The sequence below is a fragment of the Kogia breviceps genome, chromosome 2 (assembly GCF_026419965.1).
Source record: "Kogia breviceps isolate mKogBre1 chromosome 2, mKogBre1 haplotype 1, whole genome shotgun sequence".
Lineage (NCBI taxonomy): Eukaryota > Metazoa > Chordata > Mammalia > Artiodactyla > Physeteridae > Kogia > Kogia breviceps.
In genome coordinates this window covers 50,549,282-50,565,621 of record NC_081311.1, presented here as the reverse complement: position 1 = coordinate 50,565,621, position 16,340 = coordinate 50,549,282, and the positions used below count along the sequence as shown (strand labels likewise).

The window sequence follows — 16,340 nt, the reverse complement described above, 5'->3', positions numbered from 1 at the left end:
TTTTTGAAATCACATACTGTCCCAAACCAGCCTTCATCTTCACTTCGACCTTACACCAAGTCTAACTCAATTTTATCAGGAAAGTATCAAGCCCACTCTTACATATTAACTGAGCTCACCACTAGTAAATGAATTGACTAATAAAAGAATGAATGAATAAAAACCCATATATTTCAAACATCAAATCACTGCATAAATACACATTTGAGGAAGGGGTTGTTAGGTGCATCTATTTTATTATTAAACAAAGGCAGGTGTCTAAACATTATCTTATTCAGTTTCCTCAAACTGCCAAAATTCATGAATTTTGCCTAATGTAGGCCAAGGAAAAAGCGAGTTGAAAAGAAAGAGATTTCTTCTCCACTCCAGTCCCTGGAATAATAAAGCAAATAAAGTCAAAATTCATATGTACCGGGCTTCCCTGGTGGCGCAGTGGTTGAGAGTCCGCCTGCCGACGCAGGGGACACGGGTTCATGCCCCGGTCCGGGAAGATCCCACATGCCGCAGAGTGGCTGGGCCCGTGAGTCACGGCTGCTGAGCCTGTGCGTCCGGAGCCTGTGCTCCGCAACGGGAGAGGCCACAACAGTGAGAGGCCCGCGTACCGCGCAAAAAAAAAAAAAAATTCATATGTACCTATATAAAGAGAAAGAGAAATTTTAAAAAATCCCTATAAAGGATTTGAGAAAAGTAGAAAAATACCATTTTATTAAAAGGTTTTCCTACTAAAGATAAATCCACAAGGATTTAATGAAAAAACAAAAACAAAAAACAACACTGAAGCCTGAGTATTCTGTTGATCCCAAAGATAGAATGTAATTTATTCAAAGCCCTGCTTTTGGCAATACTCAGGAATATTTTGTTGAGAGCTTTAAATGTGTATATCCTTTTCTGACACCATATTTCTACTTTTGAGAATTTGACCTGAAGAAATAAATATAGTAACTGAAAAACCATGAGGCATGAAGATGTTCATTATAATGTTATTTGTATTTGTGAAAAATTGGAATCGACCCAAATGACAATCAAGAAGAAAATGTTTAATTTTACATCTATTTGATAAATATTAAGTAGCCACTAAAATGATTTTTAAAGTTTTACAACAGTGTTAAAAACGTACAGGATAAAACATATTTTCTCTAACATCATAATTACGTAAAACTTTTGAAGAGATTCAAAAAACACTCCCCAGAAATACCCACAAGAATTCCTAGAGCCTTATTTAGGTGGTGAAAAAAATATGTTTAACTGGTTCTTTTCTGCTTATTTTTAGAAATAGTCTAAACTTTTTAAAATGGTGACATATATTTATTTAAATGACATACACATTTAAATTATAAATGTATAACCTAAGATTTCCTCTCAAAACCTCTTATTTTGAACCTTGTCATGGATTGGGGGCTATTTAACCTGAGTGCCCTTGGAGTTGGGTTGGACCACAGATTTAAAGCATGTGAGGAAGGCTCAGGTATATTACAGGGTCAAGACAGCCAGAACTCAGCCTGAGACCCAGAGAAGGGGTTCTGTAGACAGCAATTGTTAAACAGGGAAAACACCACTACCGTCATTCTCCTACAAGGAAACTATACATTTAGTAGAAATAAAAATGAAGTTTTGTTCACATGGCATTCCACTGTCTTTTCTGCCTCTCTGGTTTCCCTTATTTTTCTGAGTATTTTATTTCCTGCTTGTCAGTTTTCTCTCACATTCTCACATTTGATCTTCAAAACTGAAAAGGAATTGAGGCATTTGGATTGTAAAATGTAGGTACATGACAGGACTACCTTCGGAAGCTTTCCTCAACTTCACTAAGCAGAATAAATCCCCAATTTCTGTTCTCATACCCTTTTACACACTAAATCACAGCCATTTGTTGTCCTCCAGAACTCAATAGGGATACCTGAAGAAAAAGACTGAGTCCGATGCTTTATATTTTGAGCTGATGATAATGAAAGCACAATATATAAAAATTCATGGAATTCAGCTAAAACAGTGCTTAGAGGGAAATGTATAGCTTTAAATACTTATATTAGGAAAGAAAACAGGAGTAAAATCAATGATCTAAGTTTCAACATTAAGAAGTGAGGAAAAAAAAAGCGAGAAAAGCTAAGAGCAAATTGAAACCAAAGTAAAGAAAAAAATTAAAAAGCTGAAATCAATAAGATATAACAACAATCTAGAAAATCAATAATATCAAAAGTTGATGTTTTAAAAGGAAAAACTATGTTCACGTATTACAAAACTCAATAGTGTAAAGATATCAGTCTTCCCCCAAATGATGTTTAGATTCAATGTAATAGCTATCAAAATCTCAAGCTTTCCTGAGGAAATTGACAAGATGATTATAAAATTTAAACAGAAGTGCAAAAGCTCTAGAATTGGTCAAATAATCTTGTAAGAGAAGAACAAAGTTGAAAGCACTACCTGATTTAAGGAATTATTATAAAGCTGTAGTGATCAAGACTTTTTTTATTGGCATAAGAATACATATATAGATAATGGAATGGAATAGAGAATCCAGAAACAACCAACACATATATGTCCAGTTGATTGTCAATTAAAGCACCTAGTCATTTGTTAATTAAATACAAGTATTTTAAATAAATGGTGCTAGGTCAATTGGATAGACACATGGGGAAAAAAAGTGAATCTGGACTACTTCTTTATTCCATATACAAAAACTAATTTGAGAATGCAATGTAGACATAAATGTAAAACTTCTAGAAGAAAACTTGGAACTTTGAGGTAGGCAAAACTTTCTTAGGACACAAGAATTATTAACCGCAAAAGAAAAGAAAAATTGATATATGGGGCTTTATCAAAATTAAAATTTTCTACTCTCCACAAGACATCATTAAGAAAATGAATGGGCAAATTACAGAGTGGGAATTATATCTGAAGCACTTATATTTGATCAAGGACTTATATCCAGAATATATTTTTTAAAACTCATCTAAATCAACAATGAAAAGACAAAGTGCCCAGTAAAAATTTAAAAAGGACTTGAGCACACCCCTCTCCAAGGAAGCAACATGGATGCCCAATAAGCACATTAAGGTGCTGGACATTATTAGCCACCGAAGGAATACAACTTAAAACAACGAGATAAACTCACAGCCACTTAATTGTTTACTGTCCCAAAGGCTGACAACACTAAATGTTGGTTAGGATGTCCAGCAACTGGAACTTACAAGCACATAAGTAGGATATCACTAGTGGGATTGTAAAATAGAATAATCACATTGGAGGTGGTCAGGAGGTTTTTTGTTTTTTTTTGTAGTACACGGGCCTCTCACTGTTGTGGCCTCTCCCATTGCAGAGCACAGGCTCCGGATGCACAGGCTCAGCGGCCATGGCTCACGGGCTCAGCTGCTCCGTGGCATGTGGGATCTTCCCGGACCGGGGCACGAACCCGTGTCCCCTGCATCGGCAGGCGGATTCTCAACCACTGCACCACCAGGGAAGCCCAGTCAGGAGGTTTTTTACAGAGGTAAACATACATCTGCCCTATGACCCAGAAAATTCACTCTATCATATTTAGCAAAGAGAAATGGAAACATATATCCACAAAATTTTGTACAAAAATGATCATACTGCCTTATTCCTAATAGCTCTAAATTGGCAACAAGTGAAATGTATGTCAACTGGAGAATGGATAAACAAATTAAGGTTTGTTAATATAATGGAATACTACTCAAAGGAAAAAAAAGAAGAAAGAACTCAGTACTGATATCTACAGCTTCATAGTTAAATCTCATAGATACTTGTTGGGTGAAAGAAACTAAACACAAATATACATATTTTATATTATTCAATTTATATGAATTCCAAGAACAGTAAATTTAACTTCTGGTACCAGAAATTCATAAGTGGTCGCTTCTGAGGTTAGGGAAAGATGTTTCTAGAAAGTGACATGAGAAAACTTTTCAAGGTGATGGAAATGTTCTACACAGTTGGCCCTCTGTATCTGTGGGTTCTGCACCGAGAATTCAACCAACTGTGGATGAAAAATATAAAAAACAATTCCAGAAAATTCCAAACAGAAAAACCTGAATTTGTTGTGTGCATGCTGGCACTGATTTGTGTAGCATTTACATTGTATTTACAACTATTTGCATAACATTTACATTGTATCAGGTATTGTAAGTAATTTTATAATGATTGATGATTATTTAAAGTATACAGAAGGCTGCTTATAGGTTATATGCAAATACTCCACCATTTTATATAAGGAATTTGAGCATCCATGGATTTTGGTATCTGCAGTGTCCTGGAACCAATCCCCCTCAAATACTGAGGGATGACTCTATCTTCTTTTGGGTGGTGATTACACAGTTGTACATAATAGTCTAAACCCATGAAATAAACATTTAATATAAGTGCATTTTATTGTTTGTCAACTATGCCTCATAAAAAGACTAAGTGTTATTTGTCTTTATATTTTTATTATGTTCTTTTCCTAATATACAGTAGGTGCTAATCTACTCAATGTCAACCCTGTACTGCACTGGACACTTTCCATTTTTGCATTGGTAAACTCAACTCATCTGGGCAGGCTTGTCTCAGTCTCACTGATAGCTTAGAGATGTGAATTCTCGTGACCAAAGCCACAGATTAAATTTGATTGAAAGTGGAACTTAAATTCACATATCCAAGCTCTTTGGAGGAAGCTATTCAAATTACATTTGTTGAATGGATGAATAAGTGAATAAATGAGGGAATAAAAAGAAGAGACCATCCAACTTGCAAAAAGGATATAGTGCCTTTTGACTATTTACTATAGCTAGGACAAGGAAGCAACCTAAATGTCCATCAACAGAGGAATGGATAAAGAAGATGTGGTACATATATACAATGGAATATTACTCAGCCTTAAAAAAGAATCAAATAATGCTATTTGCAGCAACATGGATGGATCTAGAGATTGTCACACTGAGTGAAGTAAGTCAGACAGAGAAAGACAAATATATGGCATCACTTATATGTGGCATCTAAAAAAAAAGGGTACGAGTGAACTTATCTACAAAACAGAAATAGAGTTACAGGTAGAAAACAAAGTTATAGTTACTGGGGGTAAAATGGGGCGAGGGATAAATTGGGAGACTGGGATTGACATATACATACTACTATGTATAAAATAGATAACTAATAAGGACCTACTGTATAGCATAGAGACTCTACTCAATACTCTGTAATGGTCTATATGGGAGAAGAATCTATAAAAAACTGTTTATATATATATATATGTATAACGGATTCACTTTGCTGTACATCTGAAACTAACACAACACTGTAAATCAACTATACTCCAATAAAAACTTTTTTTAAAAAAGGATATAGTGCCTTTTGAGCAAGAATGAAAGAATAGAGATGAGTGCTTCCCTGGTGGTGCAGTGGTTGAGAGTCTGCCTGCCGGTGCAGGGGACACAGGTTCGTGCCCTGGTCCGGGAGGATCCCACATGCCACAGAGCGGCTGGGCCTGTGAGCCATGGCCGCTGAGCCTGCACGTCTGGAGCCTGTGCTCCGCAATGGGAGAGACCACAACAGTGAGAGGCCCGCGTACCGCGCAAAAAAAAAAAAAAAAAAAAAAGAATAGAGATGAATGATTATCCAACGTCTGTGAGTGTCTGAGAAAGAAGGAGGCATGTAGAATCCCCAATGACTTAGCAGCAGAAAAAGGACAAAATATGTGCCTTGGAGCATGCCTACAAAGCCCACTGCTGCTACAGAGAACAGCATTGTTGGTTTCCACTGCACAGGGCTGCCTAGTTTGTACCAGTCCTTTTTCTGGGGGGTCAGACCTGCATCAAAGGATCCCTTTCATCAACTTGACCAGACCTTCCGGATCACTGAACCCAGCATCCCCAAGATAGAAAGGAGTACCATCCCACGTAAGCCTCTTCCCACTCCCCAGTAAAGACTTCCAGTACGCCATGGAAGCAGGATCCTTCCTCACTTTGCTCCCTCCAAATGGAGGGCACTTTGGGGCATCAGAGTTCCTGATCCTCCCATGGAAGACAGTAGTCCTTCTGGGGACCACCTTTTCTGCCACAAAGTATGGTTCCTGGCACTCAGCAGGGAGCGTGTACAATGAGAGTGTCCCTTGTCACAGAGCAGAGAGCCAGGGCAAGGAATGAAGGCAGGTGCTGACTGGTGATACCCACACTCAATCCGGCGCCAGGGCAAGCATTAGATCAGTGTGGAAATAAATAAGATTTGTGGGTCCGTTTTCTTCCTGCATTTGCATTCACACTTTATGACCTCAGCGCTATTTACTGAGTGGAAAAAACAACCTTCTGTTACAACTGCTTGACTGCAAAGTGACTTCCATCTGAAAAATACTATCTCCAGCCACAGGGTCTGAAACAGGCTACTTGTCTATTTATTCAAAGAGCCCAATGAGCTGTGAAGATTGACATTTAAACTATTAAACTGTATTCTATTTGACAATGTTATTAAATATTAGGTTTGATTTATGGAAAGACTTAATAAATTGGCAGCCTGGGTTAGCCCTGACACTGCACAGACATTGGGTTATGCTGGATGTTACTTCATAGAGTTGATCAAGCTAAAGAAATATTTTAAAAATCTTACCAACAACATTAAAGTCAGATTTCATGTGACAAAGTTATTATCATACAAATTCGAACCACTTGCCAGCTCAATTTTGCATCCCAGAGTTTCTCTGATATTTTTAATAATTGGGAAATCAAAAGATAAAATCACAGACTTAAATAACCTTTGCTATGTCACATGGAAAGAGAGCTAAGGCTTTTAAACATGGGAGCCAAGCATATATCTTGCTACTTTGGTGTAAAAGAGGAAGAGAAATAGAAGCACAAGTAAACAGTATGCAAGGGGGTGCAGACACATTGGGTATAGAAATGGGGATATAACCCCATGGGAAGAGGCAAGGTTGAAGTGAGACATGACTGCGCCATGGCTTACTCACGTCCACGTGACCTTGAACAAGCCACTTAATCTCCCTGAGGGTCAGTCCCATTTCTACATGATGGAGACAATAATAATCAAGTAGTTCTGTTTAGGATGAATAGAACAATATATGTAGATCATTTGGCAGAGTGCCTGGTACATAGTGACTGCTCAGTAGACTTCAGGGGGGAATTAGGCCAGGTCAGGAGTGAGGCTGGGTCCCAGTGTAGTGAGACCAAAGACTGTGGGCCATCAAAGGCAGGCCTGAAAAGAACAAGAAAGGACAAAGCCTGTATGCTACTAGATGGTACGGAACTTAGGTAATGGCATAGAGCTAGATGATGTATCCCTGTATGTGCCGACGTGCTATTAGATGACATAAAGCCAGAGGAGGAACTAACTGCTAGATGTGCTTATGTACTCTAGTAGGTAGTTTTATAGAGCTTAGATGATAAGCTACTGGATAGGTCTATAAGTTATCAGATGGCATTGACCGATGGGCAGTATCCCTGGAGCACCCATGGCTCTGGGCTAGGGATCCTCAAAACTTTTTCTACAAAGGGCCAGGTAAGAAATATTTTAGGCTTTGGAGACCACATGGTCTCTGCCACAACTACTCAACTCTACTGAAGTAGCAGAAAAGCAGCCACAGACAGTATGTAAATGACCGAGTGTGTGTTCCAATAAAACTTTATTTGTAAAAGCAGGTGGTGGGCCAGATTTAGCCCATGGACCATAGTTTGTGGACCTCAGGCCTGACAAGTACAGGTGGCTGAGAGAAATGAAGGCAGCCTCTCTACTCTCCAAGGACCAGCAGGACCTCTTTCCTAAGAGGCGGGTATCAAGAGACAAGGGACTATAAAGCTATTTACCTCATCCCTCCCATCAAGGAATTCACAGAGGGTAACCTACTCACTGATGGCAACAACTACACCCTTGATTTATGTGTGTCTGCTCAGTCAGACAACAAACAGATGATTCATTCGGGGACAATTCAGTATTTATTGAGAATTACTGGGCACCAGGCAGGTTTGCTCTAAAAACTGCACACTGTGGGCTTTTAATAAATAAATAAAACTTCCCCCCGCTTCCAAATCCCTTTCTGCTTTCTTTGCCAGGGCCCAGAAAGGGCTGCCCCCTCCTTATCTGGGTGATGGCTGGCCTGAAGGAGTAGGTCACAGCAGTGGGGGCAACCATGACATAATTCCTTTCTCTGGTTCTGATACTGTGCAAAAGTGATCACCTCTTGCTAAGCAATTTCCCACCTAAATTGGTTTCAAGTCATTAAAAGCTGCAGCACTCCCAAGGAAAAAAAATAATAGCAGCTCTCTGAGGTTACTTTCAACACCAAGCTCCTTGACTTTAGCAGCAATTAGACATTGTTCCACTACCAAGCACTCTCTGGAAATGGAGCCAGGGTCACCAAAGAGTAACTGGAAATTAGAAGTTGGAGCATCCTCCTCTTGCTAAAGTAGTTTCCTCTGATATCCTCGGGGGCATCCAGTCCTCACCTTTGCCAGGCTGCCTGCATTGCACCCACGCAGGTTCTGTCTGGGATACGGAGAAGCCCCTCCTCCCTGAATATCAAGATCATGTCCATATTTCCCAATATGCTGGATTTTTCCTTACAGTTTCTGGATTCAGGATATGGCCCTCACTCAGGGCACAGCCATCCCCAGTCTGGTGTGCTTCGGGCTGGGGATTCATAAGGTATTTGAAGTCAAAACCTGGGGCGTGAGGAGCAGTCCCACAGGGGACAGGAAGAGATTCAGATAAGCATGTAAGTACAGTAGCCACCCAAACAGGCACATGCAGAAGGAAGGTTTGAGAGTGGAGTCTGAGCTCTCCTTGCAGTAAAAAATGTAGTGCACTCCACTTTCTGACAGTACTATAAACTCACTTAAATGACACTAGTTATAAAACCCTTAACATTTGCCTAGTGATGACAGTCAGTTTCTTTTCTTAAAGATCCAAGTGCAAGAGGGAGATTTGTGACCCCAAAGCTGGCTTGGGGTTTATAAAATGAATGTGTCATAAAAGCAACACATCCTCTGTACTGGAAAAAGGTTAGATTCTGTACCACGAAGCTTTAGGCATTTATAAAGAACCCCTTATTTGCATCTTCCACCACTTATTTTTTTTAACATTGTTTTATTCATGCGTAAGACCCTAAATATCACCAGAGGGTGATGATTTCTAAGGTGCCAACTATGGACTAGGAGTAAACAGGATGATGGGGAGATATTTCTCTAACGACCCATTTCCAGATTTATCGCACTCCAGAGGGTGTTATCGGTGGCGTTGGCCTTCTTGAGGAACACCAGGAGTAGGCCTGCACCTGGGCACCCGCAAGGAGAGAAGCAGCTGCTGTGTCTTAAATCAAACTCTGCCTGGCTGGCCTGGAACTATCCATTTGAAAGAGTAGGTAGGTGCAAAGAATGAGATTAATCACAACCCTTGGTTCAGGACACACGTCCTTTTGTCTAGGAATGGCCCTCTTTTAAAATTCACTTATTAATTATTTATTTTAATGAGAAATGAAAAATTAAAAAAAAAAAAAAGGAAAGACTGTGACTATAAGCTAACACTGACCCTGACTTAGAGCCAACAATACGCTTCTCTCCTTCTTCTTGCTCTGTCTCTCCCATCTGTAGTAACCCTGACCCTGAGTCTTATATTTTATCATTACCTTGGATGTGTGTATGCCTGTGTTTAAAAGGGTGTTATGTTGAATGTTATTTTCTATTAGTTGACCTGTATGAAATTGCCTTTAATGCTCTTTTACTCAATATTATTCAGCTAAGATTCATCCATACTATTACATGAAGCTGTGGTTCATTCATTTCATTGCAGGTCTTATTTTTTAACTTGTTAATGCTCATTTGGATTGTTTCCAGGGTCCTGGCTCTATAAGCAATGGTCTTTCTTATCTCTGAGGTGCTGCAGAAGTTTGTTTTGGGTGGATGTATAGGAGTGGAATTGCTGAGTCATAGGGTATGCAAATGTTCCATTTGCATCCATGACAAACTTGTTTCCAAAGTGACTGTACTGAGTACACTACCACCAGCAATTAACCCCGTTACTCCGATCCTTTCTACCACCTCTCATTTGGGGCAAGTCTAATTGAGGTCAAGTGAGTGATATATCTTTATGGTCTTGATTTTCCTTTTCTGGAAACAGTAATGACTTTGAACATCTCTTCATATGATTATCGGCCATATGTGGTACCTCTTCTGTGAAAGTCCTGTACAAGTCTTTAGCCCATTTTTCTATTAAATTGTTTGAGTTTTTCTTATTAATTTGTAAAAGTTCTTCATATAATATCCATATAGGATATTAATCCTATATTGACTGTATGCATTGTAAATGTCCACTCGTAGTGTGTGACTTGCCTTTTTATTTTCTTTCAAGTGCCTTGTAATGAATAGAAGTTTGATAAAGTCAAAAGCTGCTATCTTTTCTTTTATAAGTTCTTTTTGTAGCCTTGTTGCAATGAATCTTCATAAGCATCCAGTTTGGATGGGAGTATTGGCTCTCTGTGAGAGACAAGGAAATCAGAGAAGGGAAACTCGAAGGCCATTTGGCCCAAGCCTTATATTCATAAAAGGTCTTAAATCAACTTTGTGTTCATTATCTCCAAATGAGGTCACCTACAGCCACAAAGATCCACTGTCAGGGATGAAAGAAGACCCAGCAGCTCAAGGTGAGAGCGCCATATTTCTCTGTGCACGAGGACGTAAGAGGTTTTTTTTTTTTTTTTTTTTTTTTAACATCTTTATTTGAGTATAACTGTTTTACAATAGTGTGTTAGTTTCTCCTTTACAACAAAGTGAATCAGTTATACATATACATATGTTCCCATATCTCTTCCCTCTTGTGTCACCCTCCCTCCCACCCTCCCTATCCCAGCTGCAGCATAGCACAGGGAGTTCACCTCTGTGCTTTGTGACCACCTAGAGGGGTGGGATAGGGAGTGTAAGAGGTTTTAATAAACCTTGTGAGCATGGGAATAGCACATTTATGTTGCATTCTATTATTTTTGTCAAGATATCACTTGGTTAAATATAAACATTCCAAATCTACCGTAACGTGTACTTTTAAATGTTTTAAGTGTGTAAAGGGAACCCGAAACAGGAAGTTGCCCAGGCCTCTCTCAACACTGAGAGGTTCCCGACAGGAAGAGCGGTGTGCTCAATTTTACGTCATTGGTGAGCTGTGGGACTGGGATTCACACCCAAACGTGCCAGGCCCCAGAGCCCAGACACTCTCTGCTGCTCCACTTGCTAAATGACAGGGAGAAACCACCCCAAGCTAACTGCCCTGTGAGCACACGTGCCCCGGGGGCTCCCATGCCACACAAAGCACTGCCTTCACGGGCCAGGGCCTATTGCTTCTGAAGCAGGACTCAGGCTCTGCCTCTCTCCTTGGACCCATTTGGGGCTCTCCTGAGAGGGGCTGGCAAACTGCTGAGGACTCTTCTAATCATGAAGAGCAAGGTGGCGGGCCCTAGTGGCCCCTAAGCTTTCTGCAGACTGCCCCCTTATATCCACTGCCCTCTGCAGTAAGGCTAAGGGATGGCCAAATGGCTGGGGATGTAGGACACGGGTACGTGAATACGTGTGTGCATTAGTGCGTGTGAGTAGTGGGAGCGTGTGCATGAGTGACTTTGTGTGAGAGCCCGTAAGAAGATTCTGCAGAGGTAGAATTGATGGGTAGGGAAAGGTCGGACACACTGAGGCAGGCTGGACAGGTGTATGCATGTATGTGTGTATGTGTGTGTGAATGCATGTGTGTGAAGGTTCCGCAGAGGTGGTGGGGTAGGCTGAATAGGGAACAGAAGGGAAGAGATGCTGAGTGAGACAGGTTGGACAGCTGGTCTACCCAGAGAGGCAGTAGCGCTGACCACGGTGCACATCTTTCTTGCATCATTCACTAATGACCAAGAGATAGTAGCCTCTGCATGTGAGGGTCATCGGGAAGAAGGTGCCACCACCAGCAACGTCCTGATGACGCCTGCCTTCACCCCACCACCTTCCTCCTCATGGACCTTCAAGGGTTCTGCAGCATGTGGCAGATAAATACCAAACCCCTCAGTCTGGAACCCCAGGCATCAAAATTAACGAGGAGTGTGACCCACGGCTCTGATTCTCATCTGTATAATGGGATAATCATGATTATTAATTCGGGTCACTGTGGAAATTCACTGTAATAAATGAGAAAAGTCTAACCCACTGCTGAAGAATGTATTAGCCTTTTTCTGCCCTTCCTCCTCCCGTTCAGCCTCCATCCCGGGCTTGCGGTCCTTACCGCCATCTCCCAAGCACACCTCTGCTCCACAGCGAGATCTTGCAGTGTGTCAACCCTCCCCTGAACCCTGTCTCCCTACTGCCTCTATACCTCTCACCTGGTCTTCTGCATCTGCTTTAGCCAAGTGTTCTCACCTGGGGTGGGGAGACCCCTCTGTGCCACCATCCTCTGAGCCCAGGAGGAGGGAGGTCCATGCCTTGGGCTTAACCTGTCTGCTCTTCCCTGACCCTTTGGAAATTTAGAAAGGCCATAAGGACCAGCCCCTTTGCTTCTCCGGCCCAAAATGGGCGTCTACCTAAAGAATGTGTGCCTCTTTACCTGATACCCACATGCTTATGAGAAGTGTCTATCTAGGCTACTAACATGGATCGCCTTGCAGGTGACAGGGATACTCAAAGGAGATGCCTCTGGGAAGGTATCCCCTACCCCAAGGATGACAGTCCCCATGGCCCCGTCACAGCACACACATGCCCAGGTGGTCAGCTCTCGCCTACCTTCCTGATGCCTTCTGAAGGGCTGGACACGCAGTTGTCAGCCCCTCCATTCTTGCTGATGGTCCGCCAGAGCTCAGCAAACGTGCTGTCTTGCTCTAGAGGGTTGGTGCCCTTGGCTCGGAAGTACTCGTATACAGCAGAATCCCGGACAGTGCCGTAAGACATCTCCACTTGTTTGGACAGGTCCTGGAACGTCCTGAAATACAAAATGGCCATGAAACATGGGTACATGTTGCAACTTGCAGGGACACACATGGGCTACAAGGCCCTCCTGAGGTCGGAGCCTGGCTGTGGCCACTGTCCACATCCTTCACTGCCAACCCCCAGCAGTATGAATCCCTCAGTCTGGAGCACCACTTGCCAGGGCCTCATTCTATCCCAGTTACGTTTCCTCAGTGTAGATTAATTCAGTAATGTCACTGAACACCTAAAACCAGGTTTTGTGCTGAGCCTGAAGGACAAAAGGATGAGAAAGACATGTTTCCTGCCCTCAAGGAGCTTAGAGTCTAGCTGTAGAAACATACAGACAGACAGTCACAATATGAAAGAGTCAGGGCAACATGGGAGGCTGTACACTGAAGGTCTCCAACTCAAATTCCTGCAGAAGCACAGGAAAGAGAAACACGTTGGCAAGACTGACGATGGTGACTGGTCTCTGACACTCAGAGATGGCGTGCGGCAGACACACACTCAGAGGTTGTGTCAGTGAAGAGGCATGTTCCCTCCAAAGCTTGCAGCTGTTTTGGAGTTCCACCCAATTGCTGCCTTTTAAGAATCTCCGCCCAGTTTGTTTTTCAATAAAGAAAGAAATCTGGGTTTGTACATGAAATCTCTTGACTCTGAAGTGTTGACAATTATTCAAAAGGTGATGAGGATAAAACAAAGCACTTCTGAGAGCCTCAGTCTGTTGTACATGGAGGAGAAGCAAGTAGCTCAGGCCAGGTGCATGATGCAGGGAGGGGGTACATCAGGTAGGTCCATCAGCTGTCCAGGAGCAGATGTCTGAGCTGGGGGCAGAGGAACAGTGCCTTCCTTGGGGTAGAAGGAAGAGTCACATCAGGAAGGACCAACTGGCATAAAGTTTTCACTTGTCCCGAGATGAGCAGTACCTGACTCTGTGTGCTGAGAGGACAGAACTGCAAAAAACAAAAAGCTCAATGGTGAGCCAGCCTCTCTCTCCAGGCTCCAACCTGATCCCTCTTTATTTATTTCTCTTCTGGGAATCTGCCTCTCCTTTTAATCAACCAGAATCATCATCCCCACATCTCACTGAGTCACCGTTCCCACAAAGAGATCCAGTCGTTTCCACCTGATCTACACAACCCTCCATCTTCTGATCTCATCTTCCCCTGTTGCTCCTGCATCCACAGCACCCCAAAGCCAAGGCTGAAATGAGAAATCCCATACAGTCCCCATTTATGGCACTCCATAAATGGCACTCCATGGTTTCATGGAGCTCCCTCTTCCTGGAATAGCTTTATCTTGCTCATCCACCTGATACACTTCTGCAAACACCCTGAAGTTCCAGCTGCCGCCTTTCCCTGCGGGAAGATATCGCCATCCCCCGCCTCCCTGACCATCTCTATCCCCTGCATGGCTTCTATGGCAGTTAAGATCTCACTGTGATTGCAGGGAGCAGCACAGCAGAATGGGTAAAGCAGGGGCTCTGGAGTCCAACTACCTGCCTTGCCTCTCAGCTCCACCAGCACTAACACTATGGGCCTGGGCAAGTTAGCTGACCTCTCTGTGCCTCAGTTCCCAAATGTTTCAAAGAATAGGGCTAGAAGCAGAGCCTGTAGCAGAGGCTGCTGTGAAGATGAAATGAGGTGATATGTGTTCAACTCTTAGAGCAGTGAATGATGTAAACTCAGTGCCCAGTAACTAGTAGCAATACTTCTGTGTTATTATTATATGGCTGGGTCCTCAGCAGATGGAGCCAAAGTAGCCCAGTATTTGCATCCTCAGCACTAGATCCAGGCCAGTTGGCAGCCTACACAGCCTGCACACAGAGGAACCAGCAATGGATGCTTCCTCCTGTTTTGGAGACACACTCCACGGAATTCCTTCAGGCCCTGCTACATGGCCCAGAAACAGAGCTCAGTATTCGTTTCAATACGTTACAGATGAAAGAAAACGCAAAATAACAAATTTGATGAAGAAATCTTTCTAATTATTGTTCATTATTTATATCTAATTGAAGCAAGATATTCCTTTGCTTAAAGGGCCCCAAGGGTTGTAACTCTGTCGTAATCTGCCTGTAATGAAAGGAAGAGGATCGTTTTTCCCTGCAGTTTTAATTTTTCTCATGGTAAATACACACAAACACAAGGCTTTGATGAATGGGAAACATCAGGATGAATTACACAGTTGAGTCTAAATACTGAACTGCTCTAAATTAACTGCAGTTTCCGTGAGTCTGGAAAGAATGTGTAACTGCCAAGGAGTTCAGCACTACTGTTTCATCCCCATGTTTGAAATGTAGATTTCCTCTCTCCTCTTGGTATTTATTCACAACGGAGCTCCTGGCCAGAGGCTCAGGGAGCATCTCTGGAATGTAAGCAGGCGGCCCAAATGTTAATGGCTTCATGTCCATTTCTGTCCCCTTAGAGGTCATTGTCCCCATCCCAAAACACCACCACCATCTTTGCTGTGCCAGCCCCCTGGCCTCCATCCATCACCTCCTGTTAGCCATGAGTCTGTGTAAAGGGATCTTTCCCATCTTAAATGCACATTGCCTCTTTCAAGGAAGGTCTCCAAACTCATTAACACACAGTAAGTGCTACCGTCATATTTCAGAGTGACTAAACCTAAGGCTCTTTGGAATCTGGCGGGAGGGCCCGACTACTCATGGGCCAAAGCTGCCATCTCCCTGGGGCGCTCATCCTCTTGTCCGAGTGCTCAGTTTTGGAACGGACATGGAAGGAGGAATAAAGAACAGCCAGCCATCCAGGCTCCAAGCCATCAGTCAGTAGAAGACAGATGTTCACATCAGATAAGATGCCCATCCAAACAAGCAAGGGAGGCTTAGCCTGGAGAAGGCTGCACTAGCAGCACACTTAATTTAGCATGTTTCCCAAAATAGTCTCTTCAGCAACAACTGCTAGCAAGTGTCCAAGCACCCTCACCACAGAGATGGAGGAGATCTTCCTGTCACAGGTGGTGTCTCTATAAACCAAACTCATGCATGATGCAGCTGGCTGAAGTCATTCAACCAGGTGTCTCATCCACAGTTAGCTAGCTAGCTAGCTAGTTAGTTAGTTGGTACGAGGTAAGGCACAGAGGCACACAGGCAAGGAGTGGATGGTGGGCCTCATCAAGGGGTTCATAGTGATGGGTGATGAGTGGTCAGAGAAGTAAACCAACGGTACACTAAACAATGTGAGAGGGACTAAAGCAGAGTTCCGCATGAGGGGTCCTGGAAGCACACAGGAGAAGCACCTAGCCTGTTGGCCAGAGATGAAGAAAGGATTTCTAGAAAAGGAAGCCTGCCTGGGTCTGGATTGACTAATTAAGTGTCCTGTGCAGGCATGCACACTTAGCAGCTGACACCCAGCTCTGTGCTCGGCTGCCTATCTCCTTACTTCACCTTTTAGTAACAATGAGTGTTAC

At 42.6% G+C, this 16,340-nt stretch overlaps 1 protein-coding gene across 3 annotated transcripts in view; it reads right to left on the bottom strand.

Moving 5' to 3' along the window:
- GRID1 (glutamate ionotropic receptor delta type subunit 1) overlaps positions 1-16,340 on the bottom strand; it is a 679,656-nt gene that overhangs the window by 45,223 nt on the left and 618,093 nt on the right. For all 3 annotated transcript variants that reach the window (XM_067025226.1, XM_059053916.2, XM_067025227.1), the window contains exon 13: positions 12,732-12,927. In XM_067025226.1, coding sequence (XP_066881327.1) covers positions 12,732-12,927 — 196 coding nt within the window. The remainder of the gene's footprint in view (positions 1-12,731; positions 12,928-16,340) is intronic.